At 43.0% G+C, this 24,766-nt stretch overlaps 2 protein-coding genes across 2 annotated transcripts in view; one reads left to right on the forward strand and one right to left on the reverse strand.

The window, feature by feature from the left end:
• Positions 1 to 24,766, reverse strand: part of LOC310791542 (NACHT, LRR and PYD domains-containing protein 3-like) — a gene marked incomplete at its 3' end in the record, with an annotated part of 520,630 nt that overhangs the window by 142,036 nt on the left and 353,828 nt on the right. The window lies entirely within an intron of this gene.
• Positions 1 to 24,766, forward strand: part of LOC310791117 (uncharacterized protein) — a gene marked incomplete at its 3' end in the record, with an annotated part of 134,365 nt that overhangs the window by 102,132 nt on the left and 7,467 nt on the right. The window contains exons 10-15 of the mRNA XM_083652818.1: positions 5,263 to 5,376; positions 5,640 to 5,715; positions 10,329 to 10,527; positions 11,327 to 11,529; positions 19,826 to 20,048; positions 20,880 to 22,671. Coding sequence (XP_083508944.1) covers positions 5,263 to 5,376; positions 5,640 to 5,715; positions 10,329 to 10,527; positions 11,327 to 11,529; positions 19,826 to 20,048; positions 20,880 to 22,671 — 2,607 coding nt within the window. The remainder of the gene's footprint in view (positions 1 to 5,262; positions 5,377 to 5,639; positions 5,716 to 10,328; positions 10,528 to 11,326; positions 11,530 to 19,825; positions 20,049 to 20,879; positions 22,672 to 24,766) is intronic.

A 24,766-nucleotide genomic window follows, 5' to 3' on the forward strand; every position in this document is an offset into this window, starting at 1 on the left:
TTTGTATCCAAAGTACTTTGAATGAATGATTTTGGAACAGATTAAAGGTTTTGAAAAACATAATCTCATACGAATTCCAATCTGATTTTACAAAATCTCATTCCATAAACACAGATTTTATCACGAGGAAGTGGATAGCGTAAACTATTTTGAAATGCTGTTGCAGGACTTGGAAAAATCATTCAATAAAAAAAACGAATTGAATCGAAAAAGCAAAATTCTGTCTACTACAATGAAACACCATTGAGTTTAACCTGTGATGTAGAAATGGTGTTAGGTCCTACTACCTAACAGAGTGAGAGCAGTTTGTCTCAGATTCAGATTACTTTATTTATCCCAGAAGGGCATTCAGTTCTAAAGCGTACCCGGCCCCGACGTTGACTGAGTGGGACTACATGAGTTTGTAGAGTTTGCAGAGACCTGAATGGGAGGGGCCATCTTTCCTCATTTGTTGCCATGGTTACCACTGATGCAAAACCTGGCATCCTGGACACTTATCAACAGACCATGTTATCAAAAACTCCAGATGTCAGAAAAACTGACAATGTGCAACGTTGCAAGAAGTTGTGTGTCTTTACTAGAGCTAATGATGATATGTATCAAACATTTGTGTTTGCAGAGGTCAGCACCACATGCAGAGAGCAGAGTCTCCAGTACCCAGCTGTCTGTCTATGAAGACTGACTGGTCTAAAGACACACCTCTAAACTTCAGTAATGAACCTGGAAAGAAAAAGAAAAAAAAGAAGAAAAGAAAGAACCAGGAAGGTAAGAGGACTGGTTAGACTGTGAGTCTCAATATTATTATTTTTGTCTAAAATGAATTTCTAAAATTTCCACATTTATTTGGATGACAATTGACGGACCCTCTGCAGTACCTCCACAAACCCCCGAGGGCAGTGGTGCCCAATGTTTTTACATTTCAAATCTACTTTTACATTTTTCAACAGCACCCTCCCCCACCCGCCAGGGAGCAGAGTCTCCAGTACCCAGCTGTCTGTCGATGAAGAGTGACTTTTCTATGGATAGACCTCCAGACTTCAGTAATGAACCTGGACCTTCAGACACAAGGTAAGAGGACTGGTTATACTGCAATGAGGAAATGTGATTTGATGTCCTACAGTATTGAGGTGAGCTTGTATTTACAAGGCTGCAAATTAATGCTGAACAAACAATGACTCAAATTAAACAATGAATAATGAAAATTGAAGAAGAGCTAAGTAGGCTACTGATATGGGCTATATCTGGTGAACACAGAGCCCACTAACAGGCCTACAGCTCAGTTCCTGCAGCATATCGCTCAAAAGGCCACTTCCCTACTGAAGAAAGTCTTTTCTGTTCATTTTCTGTTTCTGTTCTGGTCGCCGATCCCAAGGTTGGGAAAGCCGGGAGTAGCCCCTCCCTCTCCACCACCCACGCAAACCACATACGTATTCAGATTGACTGTCACTTGCTGATCAGTAAATCTTTAGTGAATTAAACTTTAGGACACAGATGTGTGAAACTCTCTGAGTATAAATTACATCATGCAAGTTCTCAGGTGTTTTCCTGCAAAAATGGCTGCATAGTTTCTGTCTAAAACAGTTTAGTGGTAAATACATAGGTGGGTAAACTATCCAAGGTGAGTAGTTTATCCACTATAGGCTATGAATGAATGAATGAATTTATTTGGTGATAAGATAAAAAGAACAATGAGAAGTGGACAAGTACAAATATCAAACATATAAGTCAATAGCAAACATCACAGGAAATCACTGAGGATAAAAACACAATAAAGCCCTAGGGCTTATTTCCATTGTGGTCCCGGTCGTTGGTGTGAGAAATCACTCTGATTGACTGGTCAGGGGTAGAGAAATCACTCTGATTGGCTGGTCAGGGGTAGAGAAATCACTCTGATTGGCTGGTCAGAGGTAGAGAAATCACTCTGATTGGCTGGTCAGGGGTAGAGAAATCACTCTGATTGGCTGGTCAGGGGTAGGGAAAACACACAAAACTCTCTGCTCATTTTCCAACTTCATCTCATCTGATCATTCCAATACGTGGATATTTTCACGACGTGACTTTGGTAAAGTCTATCACCTCTCACTGCATGATACTCATTTAGTGTGGTTTCTCCTTATTCTTCCTTTCTTCTTCCACAAGCAAAAGACCAGACAAGACCTGACAACACCAGTTCCATTTGACACTTTTCATCTGACATATTCTCCATTAGAAGCCTACGTGGAGGTAGAAACCGCTCTTCAAAGAAATTACTGGTGTGGATAAAAGTGGTCACTTTAGACAGTCATTCGGGAACAGTAATAATATCCAACGTGGATTTTTATTTGCGGTTTCATTCAATGAGGAAATAGGCGTGTCTGGGGCTGTAGGAGTTGGAGCAGTCCATATTGCATTGTGATTGGCAGTTGTTAAAAACCACACCTCTTTTGCGGGCACGAGCTCCAGTGCACGTGCAACGTTGCAAGAAGTTGTGTGTCTTTACTAGAGCTAATGATGATATGTATCAAACATTTGTGTTTGCAGAGGTCAGCACCACATGCAGAGAGCAGAGTCTCCAGTACCCAGCTGTCTGTCTATGAAGAGTGACCAGTCTAAAGACAGACCTCTAAACTTCAGTAATGAACCTGGAAAGAAAAAGAAAAAAAAGAAGAAAAGAAAGAACCAGGAAGGTAAGAGGACTGGTTAGACTGTGAGTCTCAATATTATTATTTTTGTCTAAAATGAATTTCTAAAATTTCCACATTTATTTGGATGACAATTGACGGACCCCCTGCAGTACCTCCACAAACCCCCGAGGGCAGTGGTGCCCAATGTTTTTACATTTCAAATCTACTTTTACATTTTTCAACAGCACCTTCCCCCACCCGCCAGGGAGCAGAGTCTCCAGTACCCAGCTGTCTGTCGATGAAGAGTGACTTTTCTATGGATAGACCTCTCAACTTCAGTAATGAACCTGGACCTTCAGACACAAGGTAAGAGGACTGGTTATACTGCAATAAGGAAATGTTATTTGATATCCTACAGTATTGAGGTGAGCTTGTATTTACAAGGCTGCAAATTAATGCTGAACAAACAATGACTCAAATTAAACAATGAATTATGAAAATTGAAGAAGAGCTAAGTAGGCTACAGATATGGGCTATATCTGGTGAACACAGAGCCCACTAACAGGCCTACAGCTCAGTTCCTGCAGCATATCGCTCAAAAGGCCACCTCCCTACTGAAGAAAGTATTTTCTATTCATAAGGGGGTCACATGTTATTTCTTTATCATGACAATTAGCGGTATGTATATTTACATTTACATTCTGTCATTTAGCTGAAGCTTATGTGAAAACGTAGGGTAGCTTCAGTTGTTTTAAATTGGGGGTGTGGTGTTTATATTATTATAACAATAATTATTTGTATCGATCAATTACTCGAAATCTTAGGGGACTCAAATTGAATTCCATGTGACCCCAAGGTTGGGAAAGCCGGGAGTAGCCCCTCCTTCTCCACCACCCACGCAAACCACATACGTATTCAGATTGTCACTTGCTGATCAGTAAATCTTTAGTGAATTAAACTTTACGACACAGATGTGTGAATACTCTCTGAGTATAAATTACATCATGCAAGTTCTCAGGTGTTTTGCTGCAAAAAAAAAATGCCTCCATAGTTTCTGTCTAAAACAGTGTAGTGGTAAATACATAGTTGGGTAAACCATCCAAGGTGAGTAGTTTACCCACTATATATATCTATCTATATATATATATATATATATATATATATATATATATATATATATATATATATATATATATATATATATATATAAAGATATACTGTATATAGCTATATATATACTGTTGTTGTCAGACCTTGTCTGGTCTTTTATTTATTTATATATATATATATACCGTAAATTCCGGTCTATAAGTCGCACCGGTGTATAAGCCGCACCTGCAAAGTTGACTATTTTTTTCTTATATAAGCCGCACCGGACTATAAGCCGCGGGTGTTTTAATGGTATTTTTTTTTTTTTTTTAATTGTGTTTTAATGTTTAATTACCATATGTAAGGGTTCATGCACAGAGGGGATTGTCGGGAAAGAGATGGCTGTTTGAGGAAGCTCCCATTTATTAACATTTCAACAAAACAACATAACACAACACCACCTGTGTTGTTTTTTACAGTGCACACAGTGTCATACAGTGTCATACAGTGTCATACAGTGTGGTGAAAAGAGGGCAAGAGAGGAAATTAAAACAGAAGTGGATTTATAGTTAGAAAGAGTGCTAAAAAAGAGATTTTTTTTTTTTTTTTTTTTTTTTTAAATCCATAGATAAGCCGCACCGTTATATAAGCCGCAGGGGCCAAAAAAGCCCAAAAAACGGGAAAAAAGGTGCGGCTTATAGTCCGGAATTTACGGTATATATATATATATATATATATATATAAATAAAAGACCAGACAAGGCCTGACAACAACAGTTCCATTTGCAACTTTTCATCAGACATATTCTCCATTAGAAGTAGCTATATTAAGTGAGAGAAATAGTAGGCAAACACTGCTTTGTTTCATTAATCAGGTCTCACACAGGTGCAAATCATACGTGCTTGTTGCAGCACAAACTGATTTCACCAAGTAACAGTTGTTCCTGGACCAACATTTCCTCCTAGTATGGGCTGGGAAAGCCCCGCCCTGAACTCATTTGATTGGTCGCCGCAACTGCTTCTTCCTGAAAAGGAAGGGCAAGTAAAAAAGATGTGGTTAAGATTAGGGTTTTCTTATCTAACCACGACCATAACCAAACCCTAACCCTAACCACATTGTTGTACTTGCCTAAACCTAATGTTTTATAAAAATGTGTGTGGTTAGGGAAGGGCTTCTAGTCATGAGTCCAGACAGGCAGCTTGCAGGCAAGTGTTCGCTAAGCCTTGGCTGAGGAGCTCTTTACCTGAGATGATGAGAGCTTCCTCAGCATCATAGATTTTCAGCCTAGCTACCAGGCCAAGCCCCAGCAGCAGCCTAGCTACCAGGCCAAGCCCCAGCAGCAGCCTAGCTACCAGGCCAAGCCCCAGCAGCAGCCTAGCTACCAGGCCAAGCCCCAGCAGCAGCCTAGCTACCAGGCCAAGCCCCAGCAGCAGCCTAGCTACCAGCTGAACCACCAGCAGTCTGTGTGCCTGCCTCTCCTGAACCGACTAACCTGTGAAGAGCCCATCCTGATTGTCTTCTTCATAAAGACACAGAGACCTTCACAATGTTCATAATGTGTTTCTCTCAGGATGCAGCAGGAGAGAGCAGACTCCCCTGAGCCCAGCTGTGTGTCCATGAAGAGTGACTGGTCTATGCATCACCCTTTTAACTTCAAAGATGTACAGCACTCTACTGATCTGAGGTATTGATTTGAAACTGATGATCACAACAGATGCTGTTGTCAGATTCACAGTCATCAGATGTAGAATTGGTCCGATCCTTCATCACATCCAATCAGAGCAGCATTTACACAGTTGAGTTCATTGTGTGTGTGTGTGTGTGTGTGTGTGTGTGTGTGTGTGTGTGTGTGTGTGTGTGTGTGTGTGTGTGTGTGTGTGTGTGTGTGTGTGTGTGTGTGTGTGTGTGTGACCTTATATGACCTCATACATCATGTCTTCTCAACAGAGTCGAGGAGAGGTCAGAGGTTTCCAGTGGTCCGTCTGCCCAGGAGCATCAAACAGACCTGGACTCCATATTTATGGTGTGAAAATAAAATAACACATTTTACTTCAGCTACACACAAAAACACCTTGTACTTCACCATCAAGTGAAATCAACCTGTTACAAGTTACTAAGGGGGTATTCACACCTATCTCGTTTGGAGCAGTTGTTTCGAAACAGAGAGCGTTTTCCCCCTTGGTGCGGTTTGTTTGGGGGAGTGTGAACACAGCAATTGCACTCAGATGCGGGACAAAACAAGCGGACCGAGATCGCCAAGAAAGGGTGGTCTCGGTCCGCTTTAAACTAACTCTGGTGCGGTTCGTTTGTGGTGAGAACGTGATCTGACCTCGATCCGCCACAACTGCAGGAAACAGTGTGCATTCTTTGATAAACCAGCTGCCGTAGTCAGCTGCGCTGTGCGTAATGGCCTGAAGAACGAGCATTTTTATGTTTAAAAACAACATCTTCATTCAGATACTGTTTTGGCGACTTGTGACTTGCATGGATAAACTTTGGGGGATTTTTGGATCATCACATCAGCAGTTTGAACTCAATCAACTTACCTCTGGTCTCCATTCAATAAATGAAAACAAGTCATGGTAATCAGAGCCAGCCTTCTTTGTGATAAGATTGTCTGGTTCAATCAGACAATCAGACTGATTGCATGTCTTCCTCGAAATGTCCGTAGGCTATTATTAAATTATTTATTAATATTTTATTCCTGACAGGACAGGTGTTCATATAGCCTATGTCTCGGCTAATCCTCTGAAGTCGCCGTGATAGTAATAACATAAGTTGCGAGGGTCTTTGATCTTCTATCTCCAATTCCCGATAGACTCAATAGGCTAAATAAATACATAGGCTACATAGCCTACATAAATAAATAACTTTCTCCCTCTCTCTCTTTCTTTCTCTCTCTCTCTCTCTTTATCTCTCTCTCTCTCCTCGCACGCCCGACATAGCCTACAATGTAGGTCTAACAAAATGCATTCTATAATCATATAGGAAAATCTCTGGGAATTATTTTTTCCATCACGAGAGGCTATTAGCCTACCCGAGTGTCTCCTGGCCAATCCAGGAGGCTTGGCAATACTATTTGGACCGTTTGATTTGTGGCTGTGTGAACACAAACGAACCAAGGCACAAATGCAACAATTGTATCAATTAAGTACCTGAATCGGAACAAAGCAAACAACGTACAGGTGTGAATACACCCTAAGTTATGCCTAACCCAGGGGTTTTGAAAGTGTGGGAGAGTGAGCCTCCCCTGAGAGAACATATAGACAGCTGTGCCCCCCCCCCTTACACCAATTATTATTGCCATTATTACTATTATTGTTGTATGTTCCACTCGGGCATACAAACAAGTCATCCGCTCGGATTTCTCCAATCACCTGCCTTTAGGCGGGACATCCAGGATATCACCCTATCATCGCTCATTACTTTCCCTGAGTTTCCCTTTCCATCAGTCGGAAGCTCTTGAAAATTGCGAGAGCAAACCGTCCGTTTTTAAGAGACTACGTGCAGTGTATCTGTGTACCTGTAAATGTTGCGTTCTCTGCACGTTCAACCTGTATTGTGTGCTGCAGGCTGGCCAGCGCGGACAGACAGTTTCCCAGCCCCATAAATGTCACAAGATTCATCAGAAATAGCTCCCCAACAGATACAAAAACATGGGCACATGTGCTTGATGTACATACAAAGAACTGTCGTGATTGGATTTGTGAAACACACATTTAAAGAAATCATGATTCCCTTCTCCCTGGAGCTTCTCCTCTGACAGCTCCTCACTCGCCTCAGGCAGCCAGACTGCAGGAGCTCCGCCCCCGGCTGATTCGTGCGGTGGAGGCTGCGTAGCCATTGTGCAGCATGGCCAAGTAGCGCCAGAGATTTGATATCTCACCGTCTCTGGTTGTGCATTTTCTTCTCTTAGATTTTTCCCACTCACGCCCGCTCCTCCCCTCAAGTTGTCTCGCGCCCCCCAGTGGAGGCGCGGCCTAAACTTTGAGAACTGCTGGCCTAACCCAATCACTAAGGCTTATGTCCTCCCTTACCATTAGCCTTTAGCCCTAATGTAAGATGAAATCTCTATCTCTAGTTTACTGACGTGAGAGTGAAACTTACTCACTTATGTGTTTGCAAGTGATCTCTGTTTAGGCAGCAGGGTGAAGATTACAGTTCATTAATTCACTGGTCTTCTTGATCTTCTGCGCTATCCGTCATGGCGTCCCTCTGAACTGGGGCATGGTTGGCTTGGTGATACCCAGCTCCATGGCCTCGGTTTCAGGTGGACCACTTCGGATGTTGCTTGTTCTGGTCTTCATTCAAAGGACGCTTAGGAAATCCACAATCCCCAAATGTGATAGTGTTGCATGTAGATGATCAAATATCCTATTAGTTTGAGAAGGTGTAAGTCTATCATTTCACGTGGTGTTGATTGCTACTCCCGTAGTGTCTGCTACGTTAGTTTGGTAACTAACATAGCGGCCCTACCACTACGTTAGTTACCAAACAGTCTTACTCATCAGTTCCTCAGGTCTGTGTGTCCACACACGACCAGCTGTCCTCAAGAAACATAGCTTCACAGGTCTGTGCTTCCACACACGACCAACTGTCCTCAAGAAACATAGCTTCACAGGTCTGTGCGTCCACACACGACCAGCTGTCCTCAAGAAACATAGCTTCACAGGTCTGTGCTTCCACACATGACCAACTGTCCTCAAGAAACATAGCTTCACAGGTCTGTGCGTCCACACACGACCAGCTGTCCTCAAGAAACATAGCTTCACAGGTCTGTGCGTCCACACACGACCAACTGTCCTCAAGAAACATAGCTTCACAGGTCTGTGCGTCCACACATGACCAACTGTCCTCAAGAAACATAGCTTCACAGGTCTGTGCGTCCACACATGACCAACTGTCCTCAAGAAACATAGCTTCACAGGTCTGTGTGTCCACACACGACCAGCTGTCCTCAAGAAACATAGCTTCACAGGTCTGTGTGTCCACACACGACCAGCTGTCCTCAAGAAACATAGCTTCACAGGTCTGTGCGTCCACACATGACCAACTGTCCTCAAGAAACATAGCTTCACAGGTCTGTGCGTCCACACACGACCAACTGTCCTCAAGAAACATAGCTTCACAGGTCTGTGTGTCCACACACGACCAGCTGTCCTCAAGAAACATAGCTTCACAGGTCTGTGCGTCCACACACGACCAACTGTCCTCAAGAAACATAGCTTCACAGGTCTGTGTGTCCACACACGACCAACTGTCCTCAAGAAACATAGCTTCACAGGTCTGTGTGTCCACACACGACCAACTGTCCTCAAGAAACATAGCTTCACAGGTCTGTGCGTCCACACACGACCAACTGTCCTCAAGAAACATAGCTTCACAGGTCTGTGCGTCCACACACGACCAACTGTCCTCAAGAAACATAGCTTCACAGGTCTGTGCGTCCACACACGACCAACTGTCCTCAAGAAACATAGCTTCACAGGTCTGTGCGTCCACACACGACCAACTGTCCTCAAGAAACATAGCTTCACAGGTCTGTGCGTCCACACATGACCAACTGTCCTCAAGAAACATAGCTTCACAGGTCTGTGCGTCCACACACGACCAACTGTCCTCAAGAAACATAGCTTCACAGGTCTGTGTGTCCACACACGACCAGCTGTCCTCAAGAAACATAGCTTCACAGGTCTGTGCGTCGACACACGACCAGCTGTCCTCAAGAAACATAGCTTCACAGGTCTGTGCGTCCACACACGACCAGCTGTCCTCAAGAAACATAGCTTCACAGGTCTGTGTGTCCACACACGACCAACTGTCCTCAAGAAACAGTAGCTTCACTTCAGCTACCAGACTGCTTTTGATCCATGTGGTTCATCTGTCGGCGTCCTCAATCAGTATCATCAACATCAGCTGCTCTTCCTTTGTATCTTAGGATGATGTCATTTCATGTACAAGAGAAACGTTTGACCCAAATATGTCAGTCCAGTACTTTCCCTACAGCCCCCCCTAACGGTACACCTCCAGTACTACAATAATATAAGCAAAATCCTAATAAGTACTAAGAATAAGAAAGAAAGAAAGAAAGAAAGAAAGAAAGAAAGAAAGAAAGAAAGATGGATTTCTAAAAATTAAGAAAGTTATCTGACTAGTGTCATGATTGTAATTTTCTGCAGGGCGCAGCATATAAACCATTCTGGTCATTATAATGTCCCAACACAGTCTCACAAAGAATTGTGACATAGTAACGTGGGTCCACAGCCCAGACGTTCTACTTTCACCAAAACGTTGTTTGTTTGGCCACTAGAGGTCGGGGCCGAGGCGAGGATGATGCTCCCACAACTCGCTACTGGGGCAACTCGGTGGTCACGGCCGGCTCAGTAACCAGGAAGTAGCTGTGGACTGAGGCAGAAACTGATGTTCACATTCAACTATTTTAGAGCCATTGTTGTGAAACTAGAAGGCTTTGTGCTGTGGGTCAACATTTCTATTCCATAATTATTTGTGAGATCATGTTGAATCTCCATGCTGCACTCTTTAGATCAGTGCAGGCTTTCAGTCTCTGCAAGATGGATGTAATTTTGTGTGCAGATTTTAATATGAAGGTTTAATATGTATATTATTCTGTTCCAGCTGCTTGAGGAGAACATCGTCACCTTTGTGAAGATGGAGCTGAGAAGGTTGAGTCCAGATGAGGCAGAATGCTCAGAGAGTCAGAGGGAGGAGGAGGTGCTGCATGGTGTGGAGGAAGAGCAGAGGAGGAGCACAGAGCCTTTTCTGCTCTTCCTGAGGAGAATGAAGCAGGAGGAGCTGGCTGAGGAGCTGCAGAGGAGTAAGAGTCTTTAACAGCTTTAATGTCATGGAGAGAGAGGGGAGGTGGTGGACAATGGGTGATTTATGTCTGTTAGAGTTTTGCTTAGTTTTCAAGACAATGATGCCACCTATAAGTGAAAGAATTGACAAAACAATATAGGAACAAATCATTTGGGGCGCCTCATCTAATTCATTTGAATCAGGTGCACAAGCTGTAGCTGGAAGATGCTGTCAAGCCACAGTTCTCAACCGCAACAAAGAAAGAACATATAACCAAACAAGAAACAAATTATTGGAGAGAGAAGAACATTATATTTGAGTTTTGCTCATTTTGATCTCATTTGACTTGTTAAGACCTGATTAATTTTTTCTGAATGTATTTGAGTCATCATCGGTTTGGAACATGTCAAATCCATTCCAACAAGAACACAAGATAAAGAAACGGAGTTTAGCCCTCCTTCATGTTGGAACTTTACGGTTTATAGTGGCTATAGTTTAAAATGATAGAAGCCATGAGCATGACCAAACTCTTCTGAAAATCTAAACATTTGCCAAACAAATTTTTTTTTCTTTTTTTTTTAAATGAATTTGTTAATGTGGGTGTAATATGCTGAACACAGTGGTGCACACTGGGAAACAAAACAGCACCACACCAGTTGTCTTTCACACTGAGCTGCACACAATCAGGACCTGTTTGTCCACTCACCACTGATGAGCTGAAGAGATGTCATGGAGTGGAGATACACATTTACCAGGAAATGTTCACATTTCTCATGTTTACCAAAACATCTGCTCACTGTTGTTCTTTGTTCTTTCAGAAACTCAACATCAACATCCACAAGAAGAACACAAATCCAGTCTGAAGGCGAAGTTTCAGTTTTTGTTTGAGGGCATTGCTAAAGCAGGAAACCCAACACTTCTGAATCAGATGTACACAGAGCATTACTTCACAGATGGAGGGAGTGGAGAGGTCAATGATGAACATGAGGTCAGACAGATTGAAGCAGCATCCAGGAAACTAGTGAGTACACAGTACTACAATAATATAAGCAAAATCCTAATAAGTACTAAGAATAAGAAAGAAAGAAAGAAAGAAAGATAGATGGATTTCAAAAAATTAAGAAAGTTATCTGACTACTGTCATGATTGTAATGTTCTGCAGGGCTTAGCATATAAACCATTCTGGTCATTATAATGTCCCAACTCAGTCTCACAAAGAATTGTGACATAGTAACGTGGGTCCACAGCCCAGACGTTCTACTTTCACCAAAACACATTTAAAATTGTTCAAAAATAAAGTTTGTTTGGCCACTAGAGGGCGGGGATGAGGCGGGGATGAGGCTCCCACAACTCTCTACTGGGGCAACTCTGTGGTCACGGCTGGCTCAGTAACCAGGAAGTAGCTGTGGACTGAGGCAGAAACTGACATTGGCTGGGTTTCCCAAAAGCTTCTTAGCGCTAAGAAGCTTCTTTGACCCTTCTTAAGGCTCCCGTAAGTAGCCAACGAAGCCAACGCGTTTCCCGATTGCTTCTTAGCCTAAAATGATCTTCCGTTAAGAAGGCTGCGTTTCCCAAAAGCTTCTTAGCGCTAAGATGATCTTTCATTAAGAAGGTTTTGTAAGAAGGGTCTGGGGCTTTCTTAACACCTTCTTAATGACGAAACACTGGCAGATCCAGCCGCGTCAGGCAAAAGGATATACTTGTGTCACTGTTCCTCTTGTGTTTTTCCCTTTTTCCTTTCTTTCATGCACCCTTTAGTGTTTAAAATTGGGGAACACTTGAAAATCTCCCCTCTATGTATGGTTACTTGTGTTTTAAATGTTTTACCATAGGCTATATTCCTCTAATCAGAATGGATTCCTTTTATAATAAGAATCTTGTGGATTTATATAGCACCTTTCACAGAACCCAAGGTCGCTTAAATTCTGTAGTGTTTCTCTCAATTTTGTTGTATGCTGTGTATATAAAGCAATTTGAACTGCAGTCCATGTCTGAAATAAATAATGTTTAATAGAAGAAGTTTTTGTTTAACATGACCACGATTAGGTTATTCTACAACAGTGTTTCTCAACCACTGGGTCATGGCCCACTGGTGGGCTCAGAGTGCCATCAAGTGGGCCGCAGAGGACCTCTCACATCGAGATGGTGGACAGCTCCAGTTAAGATGCTTCTTAAGGGTTAGGGTTAGGGTTAGGGTTAGGGTTAGGGTTAGGCTAAGGCTAACCCTAACCCTAACCCTAACCAAACCCTAACCCTAACCCTTTTTTCTTCTCTTCTGTTAAGAAGGCGTTTGGGAAACACTTCTTTGGAGCCTTCTTAACTCCTTAACACTTTCAGTGCCACGGCCCTTGGGCAAAAGGTTGCTTGCTGTGCCACATAGGCCGCAATGCATTTTAAAACAGTCATATAATTTCTTTAATAATTACTATGTAAACACTGAACACGCACAAATAACGATGAGACTCTCTTCTATCACCTGCAAAAAAAAGTTTATTGATCCCATTTTCCGTTCTTTAGTTATGAGCCGGAGAAGATAGGCTGTTTCGAGCAAAAAGACACTTTTCAAATTAGAAGCTGAGTTATTCCGCCTTTTGTGAAATGCAGCATTTCAAGCACATTCACTGAGTCTGAAGCTAATTTTCTGATGTAGTCACACCTCAAAAATAATTTCCTTCAATAAAACAGTGAAGGCAAGGGAATTTTGTTTGGAAGAATAATATTTTTAGCTGAAACCAGCAGCGCTGGCGCCTGCATGCGCTGCTGGTTGCAGCTTCTTGCTGATCTTTTGCTGCTGGTGGGCATCGGATATTCTGGCTTGCGTTTGCCAACCCTGTCCTGCTGTCTGGGTCTGTGTTGTGTACTTGGCTCTGCGTGCCCACCTCCCCCCCTCCTCCTCCCCCCCCCCCCGTTGTGGGAGGAGTGTCTCTCTGCTCTGCTGTTTTCCCTGCCTGTGCTCAGCACTGAAAAAGTCTGCTAGATCCTGCTTTTTTACAGCCGCGTGTACCAGCTCCCATGCTTCGAGTTGAGAATAATAACAAATCCACGGCTGATCATGCAAATGGGTGTTGCAGGGGACACGGAGGCTGTTGCAGCGGACACCGAGGTGCGCAATTGTGATAGCAGATTGGCTGCTGCAGGGGCACAGCTAAACGTTGCTTCAATGAAGCCGCTGCATACGGACGGATGCGATGCGATTTCCTTCCCCCCAATGACTTCTTCTGTGTGTTTCACTCCACGTTCTCTCATCTGGAGAGCGCTGTCGCCACCTAAGGGTTCTGTAAAATAGGTTAGACACATTCAATACCTCTGATACTGTAAGAGGCGATGTAAGAGGCATAGATCGACACCCCCCCGTCAAAAAAAAAAAATCTAGTTATTGACGCCATTTGGCGTCGCTGGCACTCTACGGTAAATTTCTAATGACGCCATATGGCGTCGCTGGCACTGAATGTGTTAAGAAGCTTCTTAACGCCTTAAGAAGCTTCTTAACTCTTAAGAAGCTTCTTTGTTGGGAAACTCAGCCATTGGCTGTGTTTCCCAACAAAGAAGCTTCTTAAGGAGTTAAGAAGGCTCCAAAGAAGTGTTTCCCAAACACCTTCTTAACAGCCTTCTTAACACATCGCTAAAGAAGGCTCTTAAGAAGCATCTTAACTCATTGAGTGCCAGCCACTTTTGGAAGACGGATGCTCCCAGTGCCAGCCCTTTCAGAGCGTTTTCAGTGATTTCTCGAGGCCCACAGAATATTGTGTGATATTACTATGTAAACACCGAACATGCCCAAAGAACGATGAGACTCTATTGTATCATCAGCAAAAAAAAGTTTATTGATATAATTTTCCGTTCTTTAGTTATCAGCTGGAGAAGATAGGTTGTTTTCAGCAAAAACAGACGTTTCAAACTAGAAGCTGAGATAATCAGCCTTTTGTGAAATGAAGCATTTCAAGCACATCACTGACTCTGAAGCTAATATTTTCTGATGTAGTGACACCTCAAAAATAATTTCCTTCAATAAAACAGTGAAAACAAAGGAATTTTGTTTGGCAAAATAATATTTTTTAGCTGCACATAGCAGCGCTGGCCCCTGCGTGCGCAGACCCTACACTTTCTTGCTGGTCTTGATTTACTGCTGGTGGGCATCAGATATTCTAGCTTGCCAATCTGTCCATCGAGCCTGCTGTCTGGGTCTGTCTGGGTCGGTGTTATATGCTGCCCTGCGTGCCCCACCCCCCTCTACTGCAAACCCCTCCTCCGTGGGTGTGTCTCTGGTGGCTCTAGTGGCTCTCTGCTGCGTTTGCTCTGCACTGAAAACCCAGCTTTTTCACAGCGTTCCGCGTGTATTTGTCACCGGCTCCCAGCGCTTCCAGTTGAGAATAATAACAACTCCACAACTAATCATGTGCAGGGGCTATCGCAGCGGACACGGGGGGGCTCAATTGTGGGAGCAGATTGGCTGCTGCAGGCACAGCTAACGTTATGCTTCATGCATATCGATGCATACCGATGCGGTTTCCGTTTCATCATGGGGCTTCTTCTGCTGTTTTTCCTCACCTTTCTCTAATCTGGAGAGCACTGTCGCCACCTAATGGGTCCGTAAAATAGGTTATACACATTCAACATGCCCCAAATTTTTACAGGAGATGTATCAGGCTTTGATCCACGTCCCACCGTCCAAAAACGCAATTGACGACTTTAGTCGTCATTGGCATTCTACGTTACTATTTGAATTGACGACTATAGTCGTCATTTGCACTCAATGAGTTAACTGGAGCTGTCCACCATCTCTATGTGAGAGGCCCTCTGCGGCCCATTAGATGGCACTCTGAGCCCACCAGTGGGCCACGACCCAGTGGTTGAGAAACACTGTTGTAGAATAACGTAATTGTGGTCATGTTAAACAAGAACTTCTTCTATTAAACATTATTTATTTCAGACATGGACTGCAGTTCAAATTGCTTTATATACGCAGCAGACAAAAAAATTGAGAGAAACACTACAGAATTTAGGCGACCTTGGGTTCTGTGAAACGTGCTATATAAATCCACAACATTCTTATTATAAAAGGAATCCATTCTGATTAGAGGAATATAGCTTACGGTAAAACATTTAAAACACAAGTAACCATACATAGAGGGGAGATTTTCAAGTGTGCCCCAATTTTAAACACTAAAGGGTGCATGAAAGAAAGGAAAAAGGGAAAAACACAAGAGGAACAGTGGACACAAGTACCGTAAATTCCGGACTATAAGCCGCGGCTTTTTTCCCGTTTTTTGGCCTTTTTTGGCCCCTGCGGCTTATATAACGGTGCGGCTTATCTATGGATTTTTTCAAAAAAAAAAAAAAAATCTCTCTTTTTTAGCACTCTTTCTAACTATAAATCCACTTCTGTTTTAATTTCCTCTCTTGCCCTCTTTTAACAACATAACATAACATAACATAACACAACACAGGTAAGCAGAAAGAAAAAGACGAAGCAATCACCGCCATGAATGAGGAAATGACTCAGATTCAGATTCAGATTCAGATTCAGATTTATTTCGCCCCCCACACACACAAACAATTGACATGTAGATAAACATCAAGATACAAATGTGTGGAGTGCCAGGTCTCCAAAGAAGCTACTTAAAGCTTATGGCAGGAGCCTGAGCAATGACTTAAAGCACAACTTAAATACAAGTTACTGCGTACAGTATAACAAAACAACAATTACACAGCAGGACAGGTAACAAACAAAACAAACAAAACAATCCCAGATCAATGGATAAGTATAAGTATACTTATAATACATATCAATACCATATACCATACTATATATCATATACATTATATATTATATATACTATGTATTATAATATACTATATTACTATACATACAGGTTAAGCAGTTGTTCTTTCATTTTTTTCTTGAAAACAGAGATGGATGGAGCTGTTTTCAAGCTCTCATCAAGCCCATTCCAGATCCGCGGCCCTCTATTGGTTATACTTAAACTGGTGCATTTCAGTCGTCTTTTCTTACCATAAATAAGATGTGTATTTCTGGTGTTAAAGGAATGAGCGGGGCGGTTGACTGGGATGAGCTTGGAGAGTCTTGGATTTAGGTTATGGACAACTTGGTACATTATGATTGCGTTTTGGTGAATATTAAACTCAGCAAGCCTCAAAAGATTATAGCTATGGAAGAGGGAACATGTGGGTGCGTTGAAATCCGACCAGGATACGGCACGTATTATTTTCTTTTGTAAGCTTTCTAGTTTCTTCAGATAGCTGGGGAATGTGTTACACCATATGATGTTACAGTAATTAATGTGTGGCTCAAACAGGGTTTTGTACAAGATCAGGAGAGTAGATAAAGGAAGAAAATGACGGAGTTTGAAAAATAGACCAACATATTTAGACAGTTTTGTTAACAGATGATCAATATGACATTTGAAGTTGATTGACTCGTCAATGAGGACCCCCAAGAATTTTGTTGACCCTACTCTTGTCAACTCCCTTCCATCTATATTGAGGTGGATATGATCCACTGATTTTTTGTTAGAATGGAATATAATGAAATTGGTTTTGCTGATATTCAACGACAATTTATTACATTTGAACCAAGTATCCACTTGTTTGAGTTCAACATTGAGTAGATCTTGAAGCTCATGTGAATCATGATGGGACAGGAATAAGTTTGTGTCATCAGCAAATATCACTTTATGCAATAATTTAGAGGAGTTGACAAAATCATTGATGTAAAGAATAAAGAGCAAAGGCCCCAAAAGTGAACCTTGGGGGACCCCATATTTAACATTCATTTTTTGAGAATGAAAATCATGTATGTCAACATACTGGTATCTACAATGCAAATAATCACGAAACCATTCAAGAGTCAGTCCTCTAATCCCATAATGGTGCAACTTCCCCAACAAAATGTCAAAATCAATGGTGTCGAAAGCCTTTGAGAGGTCCAGAAATACACCCACCCCACAGTTCCCCCGATCAACAGCATCATTTATTTTTTCTATAAGGTCTAATATTGCCATACAAGTTGTATTCTTTTTCCTGAAACCATACTGAGAGGATGTAAGAATATTAAGCTTATCAAAATATTTGCTCAGTCTTTTAAACACAACTCTCTCATAAATTTTAGAAATAACAGGCAAGACTGATATTGGGCGATAATTGCTAATACTATTTTTATCCCCAGATTTGAAAATTGGTATTACTCTTGCAATTTTGGTCATCCTAGGCACAACACCAGAAAGTAAAGATACATTTATGCAGTATGCAAGTGGTTTTGCTATAATAGCAGCTACGGCAATCAAGATTTTACTGCAGATTCCGTCCACACCAGCTGTACGAGAGTTGTTCAGATTCATGATGGCTTCATATACTTCATCGCAGTCAGTAGGTTCCATAAAAAATGAGTTAGGATAGTCTCCTGTAAGATACTGGTTGTAAGAGATACCTTGAACAGGAGAGATTTTATTGGCCAGGTCTTCGCCTACAGAGACAAAATAAGAGTTAAATTGATTGGAAAGTTCGGACAAGTTGACATGACCTGGGAGAACTGGTGGTTTTTTGTCCCTATTCAGGACCTTATTCAGGACAGACCATGTCCTCTTGGTGTCACCCTGTGCTGTCCTTAGCTGTTCAGCAAAATGGACACATTTGCTTTTCCTTATTATATGGGTGAGCTTATTCCTGAAGACATTATATTTATTTTTATTAATAATAATAATGACTCACCTGCTGGAGGCTGGAGATACACGGCTTGGGCTAAACTTTTACTCCGTGAAACACTATCGATTAAGTCCGACATCGCTCAGAGGTTTGAGCAGCTTGAAAACAAGTTTGAAAACGTGCAGAAGTCCATCCACTCACTCACTAAAGAAAATAAGCGAACAGAGTTTCTAATGCGGAAAAGCGCATCAGCGCACTGGAGGACAAAAACAACACAGTGAGTCCGAAAGTGGATAAAAAACAAATCGAAACCCTGCACACGCAGGTTGATGACTTAATCAGCAGGAGTAAAAGAAATAACATTCGCCTGATCAATGTAAAAGAGGGAGCTGAGATTGGTGACATGGACGCTTTCGTGGCAAAATCCTGTGTTACATCCTGGACCTGAAGGAAGGCGAGAAACCACCAGAGGTGGACAGGGCACACCGGGCGCCTCGGCCACGTCCAGACCCCGGCCTGCCACCGAGGGCCATCTTCATCTGCCTACTCCGCTGGCCCGACCGTCAACTCATCCTCCAGGCTGCGGGGAAGAAGCCCCTCACCTGGGAGGGTACGCGCTTTTTCGTCCGGCAGGACCTCTCCGCGTTGGTGCAACAGAAACGCGCAACATACAACAGCATCATCGAAAAGGTTAAAGTCAATGGATATCGCTTTGGCGTACTGTACCCAGCGAGACTCGTCATAACCATTGATGGACAGCGGCGGAACAAGAGCTCAAAGTGAAACTGCCGAATATCTTTTGAGTTGGACTGGTCAATAGTACTGTGAGTAACTAAAATAAAAAACGGAATTCTCTCTTCTTTAGCACTCTTTCTAACTATAAATCCACTTCTGTTTTAATTTCCTCTCTTGCCCTCTTTTCACCACACCGCGGACACTGTGTGCACTGTAAAAAAAAACAAAAAATACCATTAAAATACCCGCGGCTTATAGTCCGGTGCGGCTTATATAAGAAAAAAATAGTCAACTTTGAAGGTGCGGCTTATACACCGGTGCACCTTATAGTCCGGAATTTACGGTATCTCCTTTTGCCTGACGTGGCTGGATCTGCCAGTGTTTCGTCATTAAGAAGGTGTTAAGAATGCCCCAGACCCTTCTTACAAAACCTTCTTAACAAAAGATCATCAGAAGCTTTTGGGAAACGCAGCCTTTTTAACGAAAGATCATTTTTGGCTAAGAAGCAACGTTGGCTTCTTACAGGAGCCTTAAGAAGGGTCAAAAAAGCTTCTTAGCGCTAAGAAGCTTTTGGGAAACGCATGCCTTCGTAACGAAAGATCATCTTAGGCTAAGAAGCACTTGGGAAACGCGTTTGCTTCTTAAGGGGGCCTTAAGAAGGGTTAAAGAAGCTTCTTAGCGCTAAGAAGCTTCTGGGAAACGCAGCCATTCACATTCAACAATTTTAGAGCCATTGTTGTGAAACTAGAAGGCTTTGTGCTGTGGGTCAACATTTCTATTCCATAATTATTTGTGTGATCATGTTGAATCTCCATGCTGCACTCTTTAGATCAGTGCAGGCTTTCAGTCTCTGAAGATGGATGTAATTTTGTGTGCAGATTTTAGTATGAAGGTTTAATATGTATATTATTCTGTTCCAGCTGCTTGAGGAGAACATCGTCACCTTTGTGAAGATGGAGCTGAGAAGGTTCCGGAGGGTTCTGAGTCCAGATGAGGCAGAATGTTCAGAGGGTCAGAGGGTGGAGGAGGAGGTGGATGGTGTGGAGGAAGAGCCGAGGAGGAGCACAGAGGCTTTTCTAAACATCACACTGCTCTTCCTGAGGAGAATGAAGCAGGAGCAGCTGGCTGAGGAGCTGCAGAGGAGTAAGAGTCTTTAACAGCTTTAATGTCATGGAGAGAGAGGGGAGGTGGTGGACAATGGGTGATTTATGTCTGTTAGAGTTTTGCTTAGTTTTCAAGACAATGATGCCACCTATAAGTGAAAGAATTGACAAAACAATATAGGAACAAATCATTTGGGACACCTCATCTAATTCATTTGAATCAGGTGCACAAGCTGTAGCTGGAAGATGCCGTCAAGCCACAGTTCTCAACCGCAACAAAGAAAGAACATATAACTAAACAAGAAACAAATTATTAGAGAGAGAGAAGAACATTATATTTGAGTTTTGCTCATTTTGATCTCATTTGACTTGTTAAGACCTGTTTAATTTTTTCTGAATGTATTTGAGTCATCATCGGTTTGGAACATGCCAAATCCATTCCAACAAGAACACAAGATAAAGAAACTGAGTTTAGCCCTGCTTCATGTTGGAACTTTACAGTTTATAGTGGCTATAGTTTAAAATGATAGAAGCCATGAGCATGTCCAAACTCTGCTGAAAATCTAAACATTTGCCAAACGAGATCTATTCATTACAATATTTAAAGGTCAATGAGCAGAATCCCTCTGCATAATCTGGTAAAATTATTAATTTGTTAATATGAGTGTAATATGCTGAACATAGTGGTGCACACTGGGAAAACAAAACAGCACCACACCAGTTGTCTTTCACACTGAGCTGCACACAATCAGGACCTGTTTGTCCACTCAACACTGATGAGTGGAGATACACATTTACCAGGAAATGTTCACATTTATCATGTTTACCAAAACATCTGCCCACTGATGTTCTTTGTTATTTGTTCTTTCAGAAACTCAACATCAACATCAACATCAACACCCACAACAAAAACACAAATCCAGTCTGAAGGCAAAGTTTCAGTTTTTGTTTGAGGGCATTGCTAAAGCAGGAAACCCAACACTTCTGAATCAGATGTACACAGAGCATTACCTCACAGAGGGAGGGAGTGGAGAGGTCAATGATGAACATGAGGTCAGACAGATTGAAGCAGTGTCCAGGAAACCATTGAGACCAGAAACAACCATCAGATGTGAAGACATCTTTAATCCCTTACCTGGAAGAGACACACCAACCAGAACATTGATGACAAAGGGAGTGGCTGGCATTGGGAAAACAGTCTTAACACAGAAGTTCACTCTGGACTGGGCTGAAGACAAAGCCAACCAGGACATACAATTCCTATTTTTGTTCACTTTCCGAGAGCTGAATCTGCTGAAAGATAAAGAGTTCAGCTTGGTGGAACTTCTTCATCTCTTCTTTCCTGACACCAAAGAAACAGAAATCTGCAGCTTTGACAAGTTCCAGGTTGTGTTCATCTTTGACGGTCTGGATGAGTGTCGACTTCCTCTGGACTTCAAGAACAACGAGATCCTGACTGATGTTACAGAGTCAACCTCAGTGGATGTGCTGCTGACAAACCTCATCAAGGGGAATCTGCTTCCCCTTGCTCGCATCTGGGTAACCACACGACCTGCAGCAGCCAATCAGATCCCTGGAAAGTTTGTTGACATGGTGACAGAGGTGAGAGGCTTCACTGACCCACAGAAGGAAGAGTACTTCAGGAAGAGATTCACAGATGAGCAGGAGGCCAAAAGAATAATCAAACACATCAAGACGTCACGGACCCTCTACATCATGTGCCACATCCCAATCTTCTGCTGGATCTCTGCTACAGTTCTGGAGGATCTGTTGAAAACCAGTGAGGGAAAAGACCTGCCCAAGACCCTGACTGAGATGTACATCCACTTCCTGCTGGTTCAGTGCAAACAGCAGAACATCAAGTATCATGGGAGAGCTGAGACAGATCCACACTGGACTACAGAGACCAGGGAGATGATTTTCTCTCTGGGAAAACTGGCTTTTAAGCAACTGAAGAAGGGCAACCTGATTTTCTATGAAGCCGACCTGAAAGAGTGCGCCATTGATATCACAGCAGCCTCAGTGTACTCAGGAGTCTTCACACAGATCTTTAAAGAGGAGTGTGTGCTGTACCAGCAGGAGAAGGTCTTCTGTTTTGTCCATCTGAGCATTCAGGAGTTTCTCGCTGCTGTCTACAGGTTCCACCGTCACACAAACAAAACAGAAAATGGTGAACAATCCCTGGCTGTCTTCCTGATGAGAGCCATGGTCAAATCCTTGAAGAGTAAAAATGGCCACCTGGACCTCTTTGTCCGCTTCCTTCATGGCCTCTCACTGGAGTCCAGCCAGAAACTCTTACAAGGCCTGCTGGGTCAGACAGAGAGCAGGCCTGAAAGCATCCAGAGAGCCATCAGCAACCTGAAGAAGATGAACACTGATGATAAGAAAAGTGCACATTACTTAACCTCTCCTGAAAGAAGCATCAACATCTTCCACTGTTTGATTGAGATGAACGACCAGTCAGTACACCAGGAGATCCAAAAGTTCCTGAAGTCAGAGAACAGATCAGAGAGTAAACTCTCTGAGATCCACTGCTCAGCTCTGGCCTACATGCTGCAGATGTCAGAGGAGGTTCTGGATGTGTTCGACCTGGAGGCCTACAACACATCAATGCTGGGGCGACAGAGACTGATCCCAGCTGTGAGGAACTGCAGGAAGGCTCGGTTAGTACTCCGTTAATAAGAGTATAGAACAGTGTAGACCAGTGGTTTTCAAAGTGTGAGGCGCGACGTGGCGCGGAAAAAATATAAGAAAATCCACAGCCCCACCGGACATGTCCGTGTGGTCACAAAAGTAGCGTACACGGTTGTCTGCAGAGAGCCTGATGATGGAATTTACGTCACGCAGACCTTTGGCTTCAGCCAGGGGCACAGCGCCCGCAGTCTGACTGCCTCTGTGAGGTGAGCTCAGGGTGTCAGAGGAGAAACCAGGAAGAAGGAAAATGCATTTTTTTTAAATGCGTGTTTCACCAATCTGATTGTGGCAGTTCTTTGTATGTACATCAAACACATATATGGTCATATTTCTGTATCTGTTGGGGAGCTATTTCAGACATATTCTACAAGATTTATGGGGCTGGGAACTGTCTGTCCACGCTGGCCAGCCTGGCTGCAGACACAGTCCATAGAGGATGAACATGCAGAGAACGCAACATTTACTCGATACACTGCAAGGTGCGGGTATCCCACTAGTTATAATAAATATGTTAAAGATGATACATTTTTTATTAAAAGTCCTTCAGAGTGGATACAGATGTAGAAAATGTTTAAAAGAGGATATTTGAAAATAGCAGGATAAAGAGGTTTTAAAATATAAAAGAATATAGGATAAAGATGTTTACAACATCTTTGGAACTCGTTATGCCCGAGTGGAGGATAGAACCATAATAGTAGGTAATAATGGCAATAATAAATGTTGAGAGAGAGAGAGAGAGAGAGTGTGTGTGTGTGTGTGTGTGTGTGTGTGTGTGTGTGTGTGTGTGTGTGTGTGTGTGTGTGTGTGTGTGTGTGTGTGTGGGGGTGTGTGGGGGGGGGGAGGGGGGTGTAGGAGCCAATTAGCGCTCTTCTATAAGTAAGACCAACCCCTTTGCTCTGATCAGGTGTTTCGCCCGGAAGAGCATACAGTTTTTGACCACACACACCCACGGTAGGCAGCTTGTTGCTGCAGTACCTAAATTACCTGTTTATTTGTTGTTTGTTTGCTACTGGAAATGCTGTGGAAACAAAGAGGATTACTAGAAAATAAATGTAACGAGTATCAAAGCAAGAAGTTGTCTGGACTTTGATTCAATCAAACAAGGTAACGTGTGCGTCAATCAGGTGAAGCCCTGGCATAGCACCTCAGTGGCTTAAAGCATTGGCTTAGCTTCTACAATCAAGTCAAAAACTTTGCTTTCGTGGAGTTTGGAGTTTGAAGAAGAGTTGGGAGTTTCTTCACGTTGTGATTGTTACGGCGAGGAGGATTCCGATCGGCTGGTTGCTGTGTGATTGGAGCACTTCGCCAGCTGCATCTCGTCTAATCAACGGCTGCCCGGGACGCAGAGACCGAGAGGTGTGCAGGCTGCGGCGGCGGTGGGAGAGCCGCGGTGGGAGAGCCCCGGACGGGAGCCAGTGTTTGGAGGTTGGAGGTTGGAGCTCCGAGCGCGGAGTGTTGCCAGCTGCATTGCATCTGCTGATCGCCTGCCAGGACGCAACGCTGTTGGAGCTTCTGGCCGCTTTGATTCATGGAACAACATTCAGGATAATCGAGGTATGTGTAGCGCTACCACCGTTTAGATGGCCATCTAGGTTTGTGTGCACACATTAACTGGCGTAATTCCATGGTTGCTGAAGGGGATGAACTTGAACAATAAACGTTGATCTTTTGCGAACTGTTGACTGTCGGACAATGTCGAATAACGGTAACGCGGAGCAGTCTGACAAGCGGTCAGGTGCGGGCGCGCATACAGCAGCCAAATCGGACAGTGGGGCTGGCTGTAAAGAGGAGGTATTGGGAAAACGAGTGAGCAAACTTTCTGTTAAAGCACTTGCTGAGAGATTGGACACATTGCAAAATAGTAGAAAAAATAAGCTAAATAAGGCTGTCGATTTAAGAAGAGCAATACAAGGTTTAATTGATAATAATGAAATCTCAAAGGTAAAGGGTGCTTTTGATGGTTACATTAAATTGTGTGATGACATTGAGTGCATACATGATGCTTTGATGGCTTTACTGCCAAAGGAGGAACACGAACGACATGAAATATGGTATAAGGCCAAA

The sequence above is a fragment of the Poromitra crassiceps genome (assembly GCF_964638095.1).
Source record: "Poromitra crassiceps genome assembly, chromosome: 16".
NCBI lineage: Eukaryota > Metazoa > Chordata > Actinopteri > Beryciformes > Melamphaidae > Poromitra > Poromitra crassiceps.